Genomic DNA, 21,080 nt, shown 5'->3' with positions numbered 1-21,080 from the left:
ACCTTACTGCATTTGTTAGTTACGCGGTATTGCACTATCTCCGACGATATCTCACAACTCAGTTTGCCTCCTCTAAATCTCTCCAGTGGTTTCGGTCCATAGCTGCTCTTCTCCATGATGTACCGATTTATAACTGGATCTATGAAAAATGTGATTTAATATGTGTTCAAAACGCGAAAGGATTAAATGTGAAAAGATAAAATAGATTAACAAGCTTACTCCCGTCTGGAATTAGCTTGACCGCGCAACTAACCAGTAACTGTATGGAGTCAAATCAAACCATACTACAATGAACAATTGAACATATTTAATAAAGATAGTACTTGATTTAATTACTTCTGCTTCACTCCCTAATTGTTGTTGATTGTTACCACATGATTTGAATAAGACCAGTCATTATTATCAGGATCATATAATTAGTAAAATAATTCTTACCAAATAATAAAATAATCATAATATAGTATAAGAATTAGAGCCAAAGTCTATATTGACTGCAGCAGAGTGCAGTTTATAAGATTGAAATGCCCATTACAAAATAAATTAGAAGCTAATATTATTGATTGTTGCTTTACAATTAGCTTTTATAATTATGCATTAGGCTACTAAAACCAAACCAACTTACAAATATTTGTGAATATATTTTAGACTGGGTGCCAGGAACAGATTTCCATGACCAATCGCTTCCCGGGCGATAACTCGTATAGTGGTTAACGGCTATGTATGTCAGCTGCCGCTCCGTTGGTGGGTTAAGGAATGGCAACCACCAAAAAACTAAAAAAAATTTTACAGTACATGTGGTGCTACTTTTCCGCACTAGTGCATAAATTAGCACATTATGTAACTATGTCGAAAATTTAAAGGGTCATATGTACTGTAAAATAGTTAATTCGCAACTCGTGTCGTTTCCTATTTTTCGCACTTGTATCGTAATGTACTATTACAAATTAACAAATTATACCTAAAACTAAACCTTGCACAAGAATTACTCTATTGATACGTGAAAGCCGCATGAAAATCTTACTGAAAGGATTTGCCGGTGGAGAAAAGAGAGAGGTTTTTGAGTTTATCGCGAACATGCATGCATACATACATACAGAAGACGCGGCAGGAGACTTTGTTTTATGAGGTGTAGTGTTACATAATAAGTACCTAATTTAATAAATAAAAAATAAGTATCTAATGTTCTTGGTACTGCTTGCTGAAATTCTTAAACATAACAAGTATTTATTACCGGATCCCTTTATTGGCATAATATTAAAAAACTCTGAAACCGTTAACTTTTCAGGAATTTCCTTAGGTTATCCTATAGATAGGTTAGGTTTGTTTTATGGCAATCCTGAAAAGTTAGGCGTTTTGGGGAAAAAACCAAATTATGGCTAACGAAATCGGAGCTGGATCTGAGGGACGCGACAGCCAGGGCTGTCAACACCACTGTAGACATGCGCGAAACAGTGCTTCAAAAAGTAATGCTATATCACATCACTTTTTCGAAAACGTAATGTTTCACTGAGATATCACATCACTTATCACTCGAAACGAAACATTACCCGAACGAATACAGCGCGCGGGCGCGCGCGTGATGGCAACGTCACACTCATCACAGTACCAACTACATTACGCAGCCAGTGTTAGGACTCTAGGGCGTATCATATCGGCGCGTCGATCTATTACGCATTGCGTCTTGTCACCGCCATGTGATAGATCGTTTTTGTAATGTTTTTATTTTTATAGTCGTAAAATATGCATCATAGATAAAAAATAAAAGAAAATATCTGTTAATTAATGAGATTACGCCATTGAGAATCACTAGGTAGTATTTTTATTTGGGTATATCAATAAAATTATGATATGATACTGATACGAGAATGTACTGTAAACACTAGCTCACTATTAAATTAAAGATAAATGAGTAACTTCACTCGTGCTTAATTTAATTTGCCGCGAAAGTCAACCAAACCAAACATTTCACAACAATAATAAACAGTAAATACGTTTTTGTTCGTCAAATTCAAACTCGCAAGCGAATTATCATTTAGCCGCATCCTTATAGGTAAAATACTAAAAACATTGCAAGCTCTATGGTAACGCATTACAGTTTTAAATCGATTGCAGGTGCAAAAATCCGTTATCGTATCAATTTAATGAAATTTGCAATAACTCAAATGCGACTGCTACGACCGGCCGAGCGGACCGATCCGAAGTGTTCCGAAAGCATTGCGGAATGAGAGCGAGCGAGCAGTGAGTGCGGGTGCGAGCGGGATAGCAAAGTAATGATAGCATGGCAAACAAACATCACACATCACACCATCACGTCTCATTGCTCATTATACATTACGCGGATTCTACTTGAACGGACCTTTCGTACCGACTACCGGCGCGTCAATCTATATTGATGCTTTACGAGTTTACGCGCGCTTCGGCCAGTCATATGCTCGAGTGATGTTTGAAGTAATGCTTGGTTTCTCGGAGTGATGCGTAATGCAACATTACGCGTTTGAGTGATATCTCATTTGTGATGTTACGCGCATTACTTACACATGTCTACACCACTGCCTATTGGGCTTCCATCGTATAAAAAAAGGAACCTCGACACGAAAAGAAGAAGAAGATAGCTAACGAAAATGCGGGCAAACAATACATTATGACTTAAAACTTTATGAGAAACAATAGACCCATTTATTACATAGTTAATTAATGCCAATGCATTTAATTCACTTAAAATTCGAAAAGGCATAAAAATATTATTATTTAATCCTGAGCCTTTGTGAATTTCTTAGGGCCAGGTTTCTGTCCTGGATGTTTCTTCCAATGTGGCTTCGGCCCCGGGCCTCTCGTCTCCGGGCCCTGCGAAGCCTCGCTGCCCCTAGAAACAGAGGACTCCCTGCTACTTGGAGCCTGACCAACATTCTCTTTATTATCTTTATTCAACCTCTTGATAACAAAGCGGAAGGAGAGTATCTTATCCTTAATGAAATGGGTCAGCATGTCTAGAGGCATAACAGCACAGTTGGCCAGTCGGAACACCTCATCAGCTTTTATGCTGTCGTTGAAGCAGTGCTCGGTGAAGACAACTTTGCGCTGCTGATCGTTTCGGCTGATGACGTGTATTTCGTAGAGGTGTTGTTGGGCGACTTTCTTTTGTCCGACATGCTGGATCGCCCAGTAGGCCATGCGCTGCATGGTGTCGACCTTGAATAAAGAAAATAAATGTCATGGGATAATCTTATACTATTAAGGGCACTTTTCACTCGGGCCTGCGCCGGTCTGGCAGGAGTGGCAGGCGACCTAATGGTGTTACAGTCTAGTTCTTGACTTATACAGAGTTTTCACAAGTTATGAACGCAAGTGCTGTCCTTGACTTATTTAACTTACGCCGCTATCAATAACACTTGGCAAACCTCTGTTAATTTTCTTTTCTTTTTAAGAAACAGAAATAACAATAAAGGTGTTTATTTAGTCGCCTGCAATAATTTACGGGGTAAATATCTGTGGCCCTAGTGAAAAAGGGTACAAGTCTGGCAGTTTAGGTGTATAAGGGCATAAGTGTTACGTGGAACTTACACCCCTTAACACCTGCGCTGCCAGAGACTTGTACCCTTTTTCACTAGGGCCACAGATATATAGGTCATACTGAGCAACTTTTAGTATGGGACCAACCCTGAAATCGCAAAAAAAAAGTATTTTCCCATAGAAAATCCCAGCCAAAATGTATGAAACATCCAAACATTTTTTCGCGATTTCGGGGTTGGTCCCATAGTAAAAGTTGTTCAGTATGACCTATATATTCATCCCGTAAATTATTGCAGGTAACTAAACAAACACGCTTTATACAATTAATAATAACGCCGTAAATCTTTAACTACATATATGTGGTCAGGCGTCAATAATATTCTTAGGCAAGCCTGGCTTGTTAAGCGTTCCTAATTTTCATGTGCTTTAGAATTGTGCTTTACTGTCTCAGAAATAGGCAAGCCGCTCCGCCACTGTTTGTAACACATGGGTAGATCAACTTCTGTTTGTTATTCTATCCCGTCAGCTAGATGACAATGGTAACAGTTTTTTTGAAGAAATGTTTTGACTGATAACTAAGTTATGGGAAGGGTTTAAGATTGCCATAATAATGTATATCTGCCGTATCTCTACCATAAAACCAGGGTTTTAAGGGTGACACAGGAGACTGTAACCATAGCAACGAGTAACAAGAAAAAGTTGATTCACCCACATATGACTATCAAATCGTGGCTGTCAAATAGCAGACCTTCAGGGTGATGATAAACAGAAAGTTCTGCTGCGCGGCGAGGAACACGTGGCGCGCGCACTCCTTGAGATCCAGTTGGTTCACTTGCAGCCTCCAACCTGCGTCACGGTCCAGTTCGGCCACGCAGTGGGCCGAGTGCTTCTCCTTGAAATGATCCATCATCTTCTTTAGTTCACCTGTTGATAAGACGATTTATATTCATATCTGTTTGGGTATTGACTATGCAATAAATCTGAATTAAAAATCCTGCGACAAAATTATAACACCGCCATCTATCCTAAGTTCAACCAAGGCATTGCAACTATGGGGCAAACGCATCTACTCTAAAAATACAGTCTGGAGCTAGAGCCACTAGAATCAGACCACCAATAGCCCAGACAGTGCAAGTTTTATTTTAAACATCAGACATCTATGAAATTATGACGTTTACTTAGCACTTGCACAGGCTGGGCTATCGAGATCGCTGCCAACTTAGCTTGGTCTCACTCTAAGTAAGTGGCTAGAGCCACTAGAACTCTAGACTCGTTTCTTGCATTCTTAGGGCCAGTCTCACAATGTCCAAGTAAAGTCCTGAATGAACAACTTGCCCCTTATCTGACGAATGAAGTCATCATTGGCGTTTCACAATCTTCAAATAAGCTTAACTGATAGATAAAGTTACAGAATTTATTTGTTGATTATTTTGTAGTTTCATAACTTTCCATCTTACTGCCAGTTAAAGTGTCATGCCTACGTAATAGTCAGCCTCAAAAACGAAAACCTACATATGTACAGTCAGCATCAAAAGTAGTGGATGAAAGAACGCACCAAAAGTATCTGATATTCCGGATAGGTTTTCTGAATGTAGAGAAATCTCTAAAATTCACGTCCAAAAGTAAATCTTTTACAGTCTAAATTGATCTACATATAAAACTATAACTTTTTGTTAAGCTGTTACAGAATGATAGATACTTTTGAAGCGTTGTTTGATACGCTACTTTTGATGCTGACTGTACAAGGTATAACAAAAATAGTGGGGATCCCTTTAAGAGCATATTGGGTATAGTGTTTTGTAGGAAGTATTACCTGGCAGTTAATTTATTTGTTAATTAGCTATCCAATATTTTACTTGGACATTATGAAACAGGCCCTTAGAATAAGTAATTGCATTTGTACCATAGTTGCCATTGCCCTGGCTGTCTTTGTATATAAGAACCGTTTTCAGTGTATAACAAATCTTTTGCCGCAAAATCAAAACCGTAAATAAATCGGGACCATTCAAACAGCCTCTCACTTTAAAAATGCATATATTTACTAATGGATCAATATGTTCCTGGCATCTAATTTTTGTACAAAATCATTTGATATTTACCATTTGATCTTTTTGTAAAGCAAAACATCATATTAAATGCAACAGTAGTGGAGAGTCCATTAAACTTCATCTCCATGGACGTGCTTCAGACAATTAAGCTGCCGTAGGTTCAGAGAACGAGTTTTTGCAAATTCGTAGCGCTTTTTTAGATCACAATACGATTGCCAAAGATTTTATTAGCAATCTTAATCCTGAAACCGTTCTCTAGTACTTCATCAATTTAAATCCTGATTTTGTGATTTTCGCTTGATAGAAAAAATCACGAACATAGGTCTAAACGCAACATAAAAATTTGTAACAATTTTTTTTCTATATTGTGCTTGATGGAACTCATAGAATTACCTTTTTTAGTTGAAACTTGCAAAAAATTTAAATTCAATCCGCGATCCGGAGCACGCGCAGCCATCTCGCTCACGCTTACGCTCAATGAGAGTGAGAGAAGAACACAGCCACTCTCATTGAGCCATGAGTTGGCCTAAAACACTGTCAGGCATGACTTGGTCTATAACAATATATCTTACCTGTCCACGAGCACTTGCCGAAGACCGCATGCGGGCACTCCCGCGGACGGAACAGGCACTCCTTGAGATGGTCGGCCATCGCCGCGCCGGGCAGCGAAAACACACAGCCCGAGCTCTGGTTGGGGCATGGCGACTTCGCCTATAACAACAATATAAAGTATAACAATTATACCAGAAAGACTGTATTATTTCAGAGTTATTTATTTAACAGCAAGATTTTCAAAAATACAAAATGTGCTGAACCCAATCACTAATTCCTGTCTTTGGTTACCTTGTTGATGAGTTCCTCAAGCGAGCGGTTCCTCATCTGCGTCATGGGTTGTCGGCACATGGGGCATGATGGAGGGCAGAGTGTCAGCGTGCAGGAGTTACACAGACTGTGTCCCGACTGGCACAGGAACACCGGTATGGTCATGGTCTCCAGGCATACTGGGCACTCCGGGATCTCCACTGCCACTGACCTGAAAAAAATATTAAGGTTACTTTTGTAAAGATAATCCCACCAAAAATATTTCATGAAGTAATTTTGGCGGCCAATACTCACTAGCTTTTACTGTAAAAAAGTCAGATCTCAGTAAAAAGCAAGCCCATAAGTCCTGACTTTACTAACCCTACACCTTGGTTTAAAACTTTAAAAACTATGGCTTGGCCGTTTCATATAGATCATCTATTACATTATCACAACGCCACGCTGTCCAATGTACTTATTTTATTTACTTACGATAGGAAACTATATCACAGGAGCCCTGTGTGATAGTTTCCTGTGACAGGACTTCAATTTCTAAGACATCAGGAAGTACCCTAGAAGTTTGTGTCAGTGAGTGAGTGACCAAATCGTCGTATTTTAGGTATTGATAAAATCTAAAGTAATAAAACTAAATGTATCCCCTAATGTTGTCCTTAACTACAACTTAACACATGAAATACCTGTGAATTTGAACTCTCTGGTGTTATCTGGGACATTGCTATGAGGGTTTGAAAATGAGACGAAAACGGTTTGAGAAAAGGTAGGTACTTAGGTAATGCCCTGCCTTTTTTCTTGTTGTGCGGGGGACAGATAAAAAATTGTTAGGACATAAATTGTCAAGGAAAGCGCTTAAAAGATTTCTTGAGAGTTACAAATAATTTTTAATGTAATTGTGGAAAAAATATTGGACTGGAAAAAGTTTTCCTTTCATTCTGACAAAAAATCATGAAAAAAGAATTTGAGCTACAACAAGAGTGAATTGTAACGGATAACTGATAACCTTACAGTAAGAGTTCTTTGGTCCCTATCAACAAAAGAAAGATTTTTAGAACTAAACAATGCAATAGATGAAATGAAATGGGATATAATAGGACTTGCAGAAGTCAAAAAGTTAGGATATACCATTGAAGAACACAAGGAGTACATATTTTGCTATATCGGAGAGACACGAGGACTTCATGGCGTAGGCTTCCTAATAAAGAAATCTCTAAAAGCCAATATATTGAGTTTTCTGGGAATATCGGAAAGAGTGGCTTTGCTTAAATTGAACTTCAAAAAGGGACCACTATCGCTAATCCAAGTATACTCTCCTACTGAAAGTTCCAGCGAAGAAGAAATCACGAAATTCTACAATGATTTAACAAGAGCACAAGAACTGTCTGATAAAAACAGGCTAATTATCGGTGATTTCAATGCTAAAATTGGACAACCTAAACCTCATGAAAACCTAATAATGGGCAAATATGGTTATGGCAAACGGAACGCCCGAGGCGAACGCCTCATACAATATGTGCAAGAGAACAAACTGGCAGTGATGAACACATATTTCAAAAAGAAAAGTTCCAAAAAATGGACATGGCTATCGCCAGATCATAAAATAAAAAATGAAATTGACTTTATATTGAGCACCAACCCAAAATCTGTAACAAATGTAGAAGTTCTGAACAAGACAAGCTTTCCATCTGACCACAGGATTGTAAGATGCTCTATAAATATTCAAAAACCAAAAATTTGCCGAGGATCATTCAAAACCATGCCCAACAAATTGAAATCCACACATGAGAAAAACAACTACATCCAAAACCTAAAAAAGAACCTACCAGAAATGCGAGAATTTTTAAAAAATAAGACGGTACAATCCTTAAGTGACAAACTGGAAGAAGCAATCACAAACAGCCTCAAAATGGACATAAAAGAAAACATTAAATACAAGGAAAAGATCATTAGTGAACAATCACAAAAATTAATCTGTAGAAGAACAGAACTTAAGTTTACAAAGAACAAGACCAAAGAAATGAGAGAGGAACTAAAGAATTTGTTTAAACAAACCAATAAATCAATCAAGAGAGACTATGCTAACTACAGAAAATATATTATAGAAAAGAATATGTTGACATACCGAAGTTCAAAAAGAGCCTATAAAGAACTATCCACACACAAAAATTGGATACAAAGTTTAAACAGCGAAAAGGGCGAAAACAAAGATAGAACAGGTATAATAAAATGTGCCACGGCTTTTTACACTTCTCTTTATGAAAAACCACCACATGATATGACACAAGATGTTGAAAAAGATAATAGTAATAAAGATATGGCGGGAACACCAATAGACCCAATAACGGAAAGAGAAATAATGACTCAAATTAAACAACTAAAACCCGAGAAGAGCCCAGGTGACGATAACATCACAAACGAAGCCCTAAAAATTGGAGCGCCAATCCTCGCTGCATATCTAGCAGAACTCTTCAACTTAGTACTGGAAAATGAAAAAGTACCACTGCAATGGAGTAAATCAAATATAGTATTACTGTACAAAAAAGGGAACCCGCTTGACATCAGTAACTACAGGCCTATCAGCTTACTATCAACAATAAACAAACTATTTTCATCTATCATCCTAAGAAGAATAGCACCTAATATTGACAGGAATCAACCGATAGAACAAGCTGGCTTCCGGCCGAAATATTCAACAATAGACCACATTCACACGATAGAACAAATTATAGAAAAGTTTAAGGAATTCAATAAACCACTTTACATAGCTTTTGTGGATTATTCCAAGGCATTCGACAGTATAGTACACCCATCCATATGGACAGCACTAAGAAATAATGACATAAACAAAACATATATAAATATCATAAAAACTGATTTGACATTTAATTATTTAGTTCTAGAAATTAATGTAAATTATAATTTATAATTTTAAGTCCTAAATTGTACACCCTAGCAGGGTATCATGTACCTACTTGACTATATTTAAGACCAAAATGTACAAATGAACATGATTCAATGGAATAAATGATATGATATGATATGATATGATATGATAAAAAACATATATTCAAAGAGTGTAAGTAGAGTGCAACTTGAAAAACAAGGGGAAGAGTTCACAATTGGAAGAGGGGTGCGGCAGGGAGACCCACTATCTTCAAAATTATTCATAGCTGTACTTGATGAGATTTTCAAAAACATTAATTGGAAAAATAAAGGCTTATGGATACTTGATAAAAAACTAACACACCTAAGGTTCGCGGATGACATTGTTCTATTTAGTGAATCAGCGACAGACTTAGAATCAATGCTACAGAGCTTAAACTCTGAAAGCAAAAAAATTGGTCTACATATGAATGCCTCCAAAACTAAAATTATGACAAATAGTCAAAAGAAAACAATAAATGTAGAGGAAAAACCAATAGAATACGCTCAGGAATATGTATACCTAGGTAAATTGGTGTCGTTTGATGCACATAGTAATGAAAAGGAAATAGACAGACGAATAAGTATAGCTTGGAAGAAATACTGGGCCCAAAAAGAAATTCTTAAAGGGAACTATAGTCTCAATATAAAAAAGACTATAATGGACTCTTCCATTCTTCCAAGCTTAACTTACGCTAGCCAGACATGGGTCTACACAGAAAAAGTAAAAAATAAAATTTTATCTTGTCAACATGCTATGGAACGAAGTATACTGAGGCTGAGAAAAATACAAAAAACGAGAAACGCAGACATCCGCATGAAAACTAAATTGACAGATGCCCTTGAATTTAGTTTAAAACAGAAATGGAACTGGGCCGGGCACTTGTCAAGATACGAAGACAGGAGATGGAGTTACCAAATAACTAAATGGCCGGGCCCAACAGGCAAAAGAAAATGGGGAAGACAAAAGAAAAGATGGGCCGATGATATAATAACCACAGCAGGAAAATGTTGGATGCATATAGCAAAGGACAGAGGAAGGTGGAAAGGAATGGAGGAGGCTTTTACCCTCAGAGGGGCCACATAACAAAGATGGAAGAAATAGTTGTAAATTAAAAATACATTGCAAAACTTGTTAAGTGGAAAAAAAGCTTTAATAATAATAATAATAAGAGTTCTTTGGTTGGAATTATCTCTCTTTACTCTATTGTGTTGTGTTGTATAATGGCTTGAAACAAATAATATTTTTAACAATACAATTGGAATTAAATAATAAATAAATAAATATTATAGGACATTATTACACAAACTGACTAAGTCCCACAGTAAGCTCAATAAGGCTTGTGTTGAGGGTACTTAGACAACAATATATATAATATATATATGTATAAATACTTAAATACATAGAAAACACCCATGACTCAGGAACAAATATCCATGCTCGTCACACAAATAAATGCCCTTACTGGGATTCGAAACCAGGACCATCAGCTTCATAGGCAGGGTCACTACCCACCAGGCCAGATCGGTCGTCAATTAAATGTATCACTTACTTTTTTCCTTTCGAAGCCATTTAGGAATCTGTAATATGTACAAAGCATAATTAGTATGTTATCTTAGGAAATAAATTAGCAAATAATAGTTATTTGATTTACAAGGGGACATAGTTGTTGTTTAACTCCTCATGCCAATATTGATACTCGAACAAGCAAGATTCCAAAATTGAATATTAAGTGTTGGAGGGTTTCAAGGCACAAGGGTTAAACAAACTTTGCCACCAAGTGAAACACAACATTTTTCAGCACACCAACACAAGGAAAATACTAAATAAAATACTAGAAATCAAATCCAAATTAATGCTATTCAATATTTATCATTCAAAATCATTACACAGGCAACATGAGGAAACAATACAAAATTTGCATCAAATTACTTTGCCACTCTTGTGGATAAAATGCAACTTTCTCATCAGTTTTAAAGAATAAAAAGAGCCTTTACAAGCTGGTGTGATGAAAATAAAGAAAAATGTATCTTATATAGAACTGCCTTCCGTCCCCTCCAGGATTTGTCTCAGGTTCGACCCCATCTGCGTAGCATCGGCATATATTCATAATATAAATAGTTTTTATTTTATAATATTTGTTTAGTTAACATGTACGTTTATACCGTATTAAACGAATTGTATTGTAATCAGTTTTTATGTCACGGGAAAAATATGTTACTAGAATGTAACTAACCAATAATCAAATGCTTAGATTGAGAAAGAGAAGCTGCTATTTAGGTTAATCGAAAACAATGTACATACCTACCAAGAAATCCTAATCGTATAACCATTTAAAATCACTAACATCATTATCACTAATCAGTCCACAAGCGACTTACACGAAGTACCACGACGTAATCGAAATAATTATAGAAGCAAATCATTTACATCACCTTAACTTATTTAAATATAGTTTTCGACTAAATTGTTTCAAACTTCTAAACTTACCTAGCTGACTTACCTACTACACCAGATTGTTTTTTAAACCACTCTTATTTCACAAAGGAATGTTATGAACAAACTTTGCAGTGTTGGATGAAGTGACATAAAACGTTATCGCTGCCCAGCGCTATTGATTATATAGGTACTTATAATTGCAATCTAGGTAAGTACTTGTTTTGTAACTGACGTATAAAAATACAAGCACAACTTTTGATATGCTGTCGAAGTGATCTTTATTTCTTTAGAGTTAAGGGCGATAGTTGTTGATTCAACATATATAAGAAAAAGTAATGAGGGTATTCCCAGAAATTGTTAGGTTGGTGAAATTGTGTGGAAATCATAGACAAACTAGAGTATCTTGTCAAACTATTCAAGACACACGTTTTAACGGCTTTACAGAGTCGGCTGCAGAAAAGAAATGACTAGATTATAGTCTGGCAAACATAACTTGTCAGTAAGTAATAACCAAGAAAATTATACTCATCTCTTTCTTATAGGTGCTAGTACAAGCGTAAGACAAAGACAGTATGATTCTATCTGTCAATGTTTGAAATAAGACAGTCCTGTGGCCAAACTATAAGGCCAATTCCATCCACACTTTAGCAAGCCTGATATCAGACCCGATTTCGGGCCCGAAAAATAATAATTTTCCGTTTCACCAAATCAGCACATCGTTTACAATATTGGAAAGTAAAAAAAAAATTCATATGCAATAATATCAAACATTTAACATTTTTTGCAATTGGAGACAAAGTATATAAGATATTTCGTGAAACGTGGCGCTAAAGAGTAGAGTAAGTATATTTTTGGGTTGAAGAAATTCCACTTTTGACACTGATAGATCAGTATCATATTGGAAACGGATCGAATAACTTAAAACTCGAATTGGCCTATATAATATATTTATACCCGTAGTTTTGCGTAGTGAGGTTGTGCCGTTTTCAAATGCCATATAAAAGAAATGTATTAGGTGTATGTGAAGTCCCCAATCCGCATTGGGCTAGCGTGGGGACTATAGCCCGAGCCCTCTTGCACATGAGAGGAGGCCTGTGCCCAGCAGTAGGACGTATATAGGCTGAATTATTATTATTTATATAAAAGAAAGAGATGACATGATACAAAGCGTTAGGAGGGAAATAATTGCAAAAATATAGTCAGTATTCATTTTTGGGCACATTTTATTAAATGCATCGACAATTGGGAGTTTCATTTTAAAATAAGACTACTAATAATGTGACTTAAAATATTCATTTGTTTTGAAATATTTACCTAGTAAAAATGTTCACACAGATTCAAATTATGTTGGTTCATTCATTACGACTGAAGGCCGTACTATATTATGCTGTCGGCAATGAGGCCTCTCGCCACTGTGATCTTAGTTATCTATCGACCAACCAATTGTATTGAGCCCCTAACAAGGTCACGGTGATTTTGGACCACCGTTGAAAGCTTGGTTGCCACTTGCCAGCCGTGTAGTAGGTGCCTTTTGACCGCCACGCCTATCGCACGCAGCGCGTAATCGTGAACCTTGTCGGTACGCATGAAGGTTGATATTGGACTGTAGCCGCGCGCGTCATATGACGTCTTTAGCGGTCAAAAGGTTAAATCATACAAAAACGCTTAACTTAGGCACTAGTTTTATTGAAAAAGAATAACAATAGCGTGCACAATCATAATTAAAATCGCTAAAATAGAATATGTAACAATAAAATTCAATAAATGTTTCCGTAAATGAAAAAAATAATCGCCTCACGTATTTGATAGGTAAAAACCCACTAAAACCCCATATACAGGGAGGGTTCTATATGTAGTGATATTTTAATCTCGTTTCGTTATAAATGTAAATGCCAACAATACTTATGCTATTACAAAATGAAAAATTCAGTAATAATTATTGTTGCTTCGGATTTTTCAAAAGGCCATCAGCAGTTGGCAGCGATTGATAGCCCAGCAAGTGTTAAGTAAACGTCATAATTTCATAAAAGTTTGACGTTTAAAATAACACTTGCACTGTCTGGGCTGTTAAAATCGCTGCCAACTTATCTTGGTCTGACTCTAATCATGTTCTCTTGATAATTTTGTAGTTTCATAACGTTCCATCTTACTGCCAGTTAAAGTGTCATGCCTACGTAATAGTCAGCAACCTACATATGTACAAGGTGTAAAAAAATAGTTTAAAGGCATAATCGGTAGCGTGTTCTGTTCCCCTAGTGTAAATATTTTCGACAGCGAAACGTGACGTACGCGTTTGCGTTAAGTGTCATTTTGTATGAGATTTTTGACTTTCCAAAACGTCCCGCTTGGCGCGCTGTTCAAAAACCCATACAAAATGAGACTTAACGCAAACGCGTACGTCACGTTTCGCTATCGACTAAATTTACACTAGGGGTACAGATCAGAAAAAATTAGAAGGAATACATTTTTGACGCAAAAAATAAAAAATGTTGTATACTCTGGAATAGCGACTTTGTTAGGAGAAAAGGCGGCAAATTCTAAAAAATGTAGGAACAAAGAGTTGACTTCTCATTGAAAAAAAAAATTTCGCGCCTTTTTCTACTGACAAGTTGTGTGTGTTTCAGTATAAACATCTACATAAGTCAGTCAAATCTTGCTATGGAGCAAAGTACAAAAATATTAATTTATGTGGTTTGACCTTACATTTTACATTAAAATTCTAGTAAGGCACAATCTTTCAGCAATTTATGCGATAAACTGCCAAGCGCGAATTATTACCACTTTTTAGGGTTTCGTAGTCACCTAGAAATCCTTATAGTTTCGCCAGGTCCGTATGGCCGCCCGTCCTCTGCTTTGCTGTGTTAGAAAGCTGCAATTTGGCATGGATACATAAATCATGCATGGCGACAGAACCGTAACATAAAAATTCGATCGACATCGATTTCGATGACGGCGACCTCAGCAATCAAGGGTTTTACCACTTATGTAGCTGGCCAGGCCAAACTTGCTCTTAAACACCCTTTCACATTCACCGCAGTAGAGTTGACCAGCCGTATTGTACGGATACACGTAGGAGGGCTTAGGTCTTTCCTTGCGTAGTTGGCGTTTTGACGTCTAATGTCAGGCGGTTATCCTCAAACGAATTGGCTTAGGCTTGGGTTTTTTAAGGGTACCTCCCATTTTTTTTAATAGCTTATTTTGTGTCCCACTGCTGGGCAAAGGCCTCCCCTTTTTTCCGCCACTCATCACGGTTTGAAGTATGTTCTCGCCAGTCTCTGCAAAAGCGTCGAGGTCATCCCGCCATCTCTTTTTTGGTCTGGCTCTGCCTCAGCTAATCTGCGGTGTCCATTCGGTGTACCTCCCATACAAAATGATATTTTTTGTTTTTTTTTTTTGCGTAAACCCAACAGCTGATAGTTAACATTCTAGGAAATAATCGCTCCGAAAGAAAAAAAATCGTGTCCCCCCCCTGTAACTTTTGAACCATAGGTCCAAAAAATATGAAAAAAATCGTGAAACAAAAGCTTAGTAAATACTTTAAATGAAAACTATAGCGAACATGATCGGTTTATCCGTTTTTGAGTTATTGCAAAAATCTTCTCTTCTTCGTACAAAGACATACGAAGCGCTGCGAAGGTACTCCTTTATGCTTGTAATTTACAGGATACTTACTAATTAATAACCCTCGCTTGGCCTGTTCTGACAGAATAGTAACTACGAAACCCATACACTGAGCATGGCCCGAAATGCTCTTGACAGATTTTTTCTATTAACACCAACTGAAGATTCCAAAGCTTTCTATTTCATTTTTGTTTAGAGAATGTTCTCTAATATAAAGTCATATGATGACTAAATTTAAAGTGGTCCCTTTACAAAGTCGGCGGTACCTTCTTAATAACTAACTTAAAAGTAACCTTATTGTCCGTCACATAGTGCGTCAGCATTTTCAACGGCATAACCGCACATCTCCCCTCCCTAATAACATCAAGAGGCTCCACCACATCATTAACGCAGTGTTCCACCAACACTGAGCGCCGTCTAACATCCTGCTTACTAGTTAGGTAAATCTCATACGTGTATAGACGTGCATTTTTCTTACTGCCAATATGCTGCACGGCCCAGGATGCAGTGCCAGTGGTCTTGTCTACCTTCATGGTGATGATGAAGTGCATATTGCCGGTGGCAGCGAGGTAGACCTTGACCAGGTCTTGGTTGAGTGGGAGCTCGAGTTCTGTGTCGACGCCGGAGACTATCTCACAGCTAGACGGGTGGCTCTGTTTGAAGTGGTCCATCATGTTTTTGAGTTTACCTGGACAAGAATGTTTTAATAAGGAGTGGTTCAGTAAAAAAAGTGGCAGTGAATTATCTAGTATTTTTTTTTTTTTACTAATTTTGTAAAGTTTATTTTTTCAGTAATCTGTAGATAAAATACTATATAATAACAATAAAATCATATTGAGAAATATCAGATTGTTTGTTTTCTCATTTTTTTTGCAATGTACCTACTTCGTAATTTTTTTGTACTACACAATTTGACAATCTTCACCAGCCGTTTTCCACAATGCCACACTTGAATTTCAATTTTCACAACTAGTTGTATGCTTTTAGGAATATCATCTTACGAGTAAATTATACCAATAAACTGGGTAGTCAGGAAGTCTCTCCAATCTAACCTCTGGCAGAGGTTTTTCTATGAGAGGCAAATTTCTGTAAAAATCGCAACTACCTCAAAGTGAAGTCAAATAAAAAAAGTGCAATATCGAACATAAGACAATTTAATAATGTATTAAGTAGCTTATCAAACTTAAAGAAATAACTATGTTTATGAGAAACACCTCATAAATTCTCTCAGAAGACGCTGTTCAAAAAGTCTTAGGAGACATGTAATATAAAAGGCGAACACTTCAATTCGCCCTTTTATTTTAAATACGATTGTATTTCATTGTATAGAATAGTATGTACGGATTACTTTTGTATTTTTTTATATGTTTTGTAGTTCGCAGTGCCTTAGTGGCAATACTGTAATGCTGTGTAACTAATTTGAATATAAAATAAAATTTATAAAAACAAAATTACTACAAAAATGCGCTACTTAAAATATATCACCAAATAAAATGAAAAATCCGCATAAGGTGCTGCTACTTTTTTTCTGAACCACTCATTAGTATTAGAATGTTAATTTACTAATAGTAAATTAATTATACAACGTGGTCTTAGCGATCGGAAAATACTAAATTATACACAATTAATACGATTGAATAAATATAAAACATGATATAATTATTTATATGGCTATCTTTCAATACTTTCCTACATAAACATTTTTTTAAGAATTCAATAAATAAGTTTGTGTGTCATTCCCGTAAATTCGTGATTTGTCTGATGTTCTCCACACTGGCCTGCTTAAGAAACCTGGGTCTCTGCACATAATGCATGTAACTACCTATTCAAAAGCAGTTGCTGAAGGCGCCGCCGAGCGGACACAGCATGTCTCTGAAGATGCACTCGTTGGCGTGCTCATCTATAGCTCGCGTGCTTCAGCTTGGCTAAATGTGAACCCGCAGTCTGCGCCTTTTCACATATTGGCTAACACTTACCTATCCAGAAACAGTTGCTGAAGGCGGCGCCGAGCGGACAGAGCATGTCCCTGAAGATACATTCATTGGAGTGCTCATCTAGCTCGCGTGCTTTAGCTTGGCTAAATGTGAACCCGCAGCCCGCGTCTTTGTGAGGACAAAGCAGTTTGGACGACGGTGCTGCTGGCGTTGGCGCTGGGGCTGGCGTATTCACCTGTGCGATTCAGTCTTTGTGACTATTGGTATCGGTACAAATAAAAGATAAGTTACGTTCATATGTTGTGGATTCTAACGTCCCTCGCCTTAAGGCTCGTACTAACACAAAAAACAAAAAAGTCTGTTTTGGGGAACAAGTTACTTAGGACAATTCATTGGTTGTCTATATCAAAATTCGATTATAACAATGTACGAATCCGTACGCAGCTTCGGTGTGTGAGTGCACACATTTAGCGATTCGTATCCAATGAAAAGACCGCCTTACCGATGCGTTAGTGAGAATGTGCGCGGTGCAAAATTGCATCCACATGAATCAATTCATTCTTAATGTGGCCATGCAATTTTGCGGCTGGGTATACTTTCGGGAACAAAAAGGGACATAGTATACAAAACCTGAGAACCCTTTATGCAAACCCCTAACCTTTGAAATGATATCTTCGAAAGCCCAGTTCCTCATATCAGTCATGGGCGAGCGGCAAATAGGGCATTGCGTGAGACCGCGACTTGTGCAGCGGCTACAGAGGCTGTGCCCACGTTGGCACTGCAGGATAGGTGCTGTCATCGTCTCCAGGCATACTGGGCACTCCATCGCCCGCTCCGACATCCTGGAACCGACCATCTTCGTTAGACTTTTAACTCATGCTGGACTTAGATATGTTAGATGTATCGTCTATGTCATTTAGTTGAGGAGCAAAATATTGATTCCTTCAAACCTACAAGAAAAGAACGTAATCGCTTATAAAAAAGTCAGGCGTTTCGTCTGCCCGTTTTCCTCCTATATCTCCTTCCTTTTTTTTCCTCAAATCCATTCGTATTTTATTTTTGTTAAATAAAATTAATATTACATTAACATACATTTAGATACGCTTTATGGTGACGTTAACGAGCCGATGACGTTAAAGTATAATAGCATAGCAATAGTAGTCGAGAATTAAGTCTGTGTAATTATTTAAAAATGTTCAAATATTTTATTAATGATTTTTAATTAACAGTAAAAGCAGATAAGATCCCTTAATCGCAAAGGTAATAAATAGATATGAGTTCTTCGTTACTCCGTTATCAAAACCGGTTTGAATAGTCCAGTTTCAACCTACTGATAACAAACAATGATGAACGGTGACCACCACTATAATTACCGCAATACCAACTGAGGTTATAATGCCATCTCTTTCACATTTGGTTAGAAGACTAACCAGGGTAAAGGAGATAGCATTCTAAGTGTACACAAATTTATCTATGCATATATAGTTTTTTTTTTTTTTTTCATTTATTAAGGAGCTTTTTCGATTGATCGAATATGTCGCCCCGTTTAAAAAGACTTAATTAACAGAGTTAATATGTATAATAAACTTAATCACACTTGTCTGTCCTTAAGACCACACTTAACAATATTTAATATTTTTCCGACCACCTCGGACATAGGATTCGACAGGTAAGTATTGCACAACAACTGTCATTAAAAAGACGTCGCCTGGGTCCCTCATTTCGGGCACATTCCATTAAAATATGATACGCATCGTCGATACGATTGCATAAGGATATCTGTACTCGATATTTATGAGTGAAGTGAATATCACGTATTGTGACGCTTTACCAAAAACCTCAAATGGGATACGCTCCTATCGTCATTAGTATATATACCTACCTAAAGTTGACCGCCTGGGCATACCGAGAAACGATAACATTGTTTATGTTTGAACTTATCCATAACTTATCAAGCTTACGCTTTAACGACGGACACTATTTGTCACCAGGGTCTTGCTTACCCTAAACGAAATGAAAGACAGATTTTTAGGAAATTATTAATGTTGTCACATGGAAACAATTTTTCTGCCATACATACAAAATGTAACAAAATTCCATTAATTGAGGAAAAACAGACGAAAGTATACAGTAATACGGTACTACACAACAACACTGTATAATCATTAATCAAGGTTCGACGTTCTATTATTGAGCGCTTGGGCAGCACTGTAGTATAAACAATATTCAAATACAAAGCATAATATCCGATTAGTCATTGATTCGTGCCTATATTTGGTACACATATAAAGCTTAGGAACAGTAATTTTATAAGTTATTATAAAATGCGCGCGCGAGCTTCAAGGAATAAAAAAAAACCTATTTGCCCCCTACAACCAACATCGCGACGCACACCCTTCTGCTTCCTCAGTACCGGCATCCAGGAGTTCAGGGAGCCTACCGCGAAAACTGAAATTCGCAAATTGCGGGGATCTTTCTCTTTTACGTAAGTTAGATAGTAACAGAGAAAAATGCCCGCAATTGACGAACTTCGATTTTTGCGGTTATTATAGCCCAGAGGGCCTACCGCGAACCACGTTCGACATGTTGCCTCTCTGTCGCATTGTAAATTCACACATAAGTGTGACAGGAAGACTACACGTCGAACGTGGTTCGCGGTAGGCCCTCAGAGGGGCTACCGCGAACCACGTTCGACGTGTTGCCTCTTTGTCGCACTTGTAACTTCGTACGTAAGTGTGACAGGGAGGCAACACGTCGAACGTGGTTCGCGGTAGGCCCTCAGTTCAGTAGACTTCAGGCGAAAGGCCTAAGCTTGTTACTCATGTCATCTGTCATCCCAAACTTACGCAGAGATTAAGTTAATATTAGAATCCGACCAAGATAACTCTACAGCGATTTTATAGCACAGACGTGCATTATTTTGCTTTCATAAGTAGTTAATAATTTTTAAAAAGCGTTTTTATTTAAAAAGACATGTCAATATTGTTTACCTTTTTTCTAACGCTAAAAATCGAACTATAGGAGGGTCAATTATCTCTGTAATACGTCTATTAAGAGTCATACAAACCTAGTCACTGCCATACAATCGAAGTCACGCTCTTATTGAAATGAAATTTGGCATGGACATTCAAGTAACATATCTATGTCTGGGACTAGTTTTTGTTGCTATTTAAAATGAGAGAGAAACTTCGATTGTATGGGAGCGGGTTTTTTACGGAGGGTTCGTGCGACTCTTGAGACGCTATCAATAGCCAGTGACTTTACAATTGACGTTATTTTAACCATTCAGAAAACAATTTGTTTTAGCAAAGCAAAAAAAATTGTTAATATGCATACTTAGCATTTATTTATAAACATAGAAAAAAGGATACTTAGACATAACATAAATCTAAAACATAAAAATAATATAAATAAGGTAAAGTAAGTACAATATTGTTACTATTACGGGCCCACCTTGTATATGTTATGTATACATACCTATCGTGGATGATAATAATATATACATATGTTTGTGTTACTAAATCTTTAGAAACGATTTTCAAACTTTAATTCATGTTTTGGGCTAAATATTTACTTACGTGATAATTGCTCTTGTTGCCATTATAATATGCAACTCGATAATTAATTACAACAAAAGTACAAGGAATTCTCGACATGCAAGGACAACACCTTTTTGTCCAAGCTCCTTTATTAGAGCACATGAAACAAAAACTGACCACTGATTTCAAATTAGCACTGTGTGTAGTATACTAATTAATGAAAAATAAACCCAAGTAAATGCTACTTTTT

The 21,080-nt window shown here is 37.0% G+C and overlaps 2 protein-coding genes across 5 annotated transcripts; both read right to left on the bottom strand.

Moving 5' to 3' along the window:
• Positions 1-290: 290 nt before the first annotated feature.
• On the bottom strand, positions 291-11,936 carry LOC133529167 (E3 ubiquitin-protein ligase SIAH1-like). Of its 4 annotated transcripts, none has more exons than XM_061866817.1 (7): positions 11,801-11,936; positions 10,850-10,877; positions 6,402-6,591; positions 6,131-6,269; positions 4,259-4,434; positions 2,538-3,189; positions 291-1,419 (listed from the first exon to the last, which is right to left on the bottom strand). In XM_061866817.1, exons 2-6 carry the CDS (start codon positions 10,867-10,869, stop codon positions 2,749-2,751), a joined length of 966 nt encoding a protein of 321 aa, XP_061722801.1. In that variant the 5' UTR covers positions 10,870-10,877; positions 11,801-11,936; the 3' UTR covers positions 291-1,419; positions 2,538-2,748. The 4 variants fall into 4 exon arrangements, with proteins under 4 accessions (XP_061722801.1, XP_061722800.1, XP_061722802.1 ...); XM_061866816.1 differs by having other exon boundaries at positions 11,788-11,931; XM_061866818.1 differs by lacking the exon at positions 11,801-11,936 and adding an exon at positions 11,602-11,725.
• Positions 11,937-13,401: 1,465 nt separating this feature from the next.
• On the bottom strand, positions 13,402-21,049 carry LOC133529169 (E3 ubiquitin-protein ligase sina-like). Its single transcript, XM_061866820.1, has 4 exons — positions 20,870-21,049; positions 17,950-18,133; positions 17,334-17,526; positions 13,402-16,045 (listed from the first exon to the last, which is right to left on the bottom strand). The coding sequence occupies exons 1-4, from the start codon at positions 20,890-20,892 to the stop codon at positions 15,606-15,608; spliced, it is 840 nt and encodes a 279-aa protein (XP_061722804.1). The 5' UTR covers positions 20,893-21,049; the 3' UTR covers positions 13,402-15,605.
• Positions 21,050-21,080: the final 31 nt, after the last annotated feature.

This window comes from Cydia pomonella, chromosome 20 (genome assembly GCF_033807575.1).
Source record: "Cydia pomonella isolate Wapato2018A chromosome 20, ilCydPomo1, whole genome shotgun sequence".
Lineage (NCBI taxonomy): Eukaryota > Metazoa > Arthropoda > Insecta > Lepidoptera > Tortricidae > Cydia > Cydia pomonella.
The sequence above is the reverse complement of the archived record's forward strand: the minus strand, read 5'-3'. Positions and strand labels throughout refer to the sequence as shown.

What these genes read in the sequence shown, in the direction of transcription:
- LOC133529167 (XM_061866817.1), bottom strand. Translation starts at nt 10,869, where the DNA reads ATGGCTTCGAAAGGAAAAAA. An exon ending in TTGAGGAACTCATCAACAAG is followed by an intron (nt 6,270 to 6,401) that starts GTAACCAAAGAC and finishes TTGTTGTTATAG; the next exon opens with GCGAAGTCGCCATGCCCCAA. An exon ending in CGGCAAGTGCTCGTGGACAG is followed by an intron (nt 4,435 to 6,130) that starts GTAAGATATATT and finishes TCTTATCAACAG; the next exon opens with GTGAACTAAAGAAGATGATG.
- LOC133529169 (XM_061866820.1), bottom strand. Translation starts at nt 20,892, where the DNA reads ATGGCAACAAGAGCAATTATCAC. An exon ending in GCAACAAGAGCAATTATCAC is followed by an intron (nt 18,134 to 20,869) that starts GTAAGTAAATAT and finishes GGTCGGTTCCAG; the next exon opens with GATGTCGGAGCGGGCGATGG. An exon ending in TCGAAGATATCATTTCAAAG is followed by an intron (nt 17,527 to 17,949) that starts GTTAGGGGTTTG and finishes TGAATCGCACAG; the next exon opens with GTGAATACGCCAGCCCCAGC.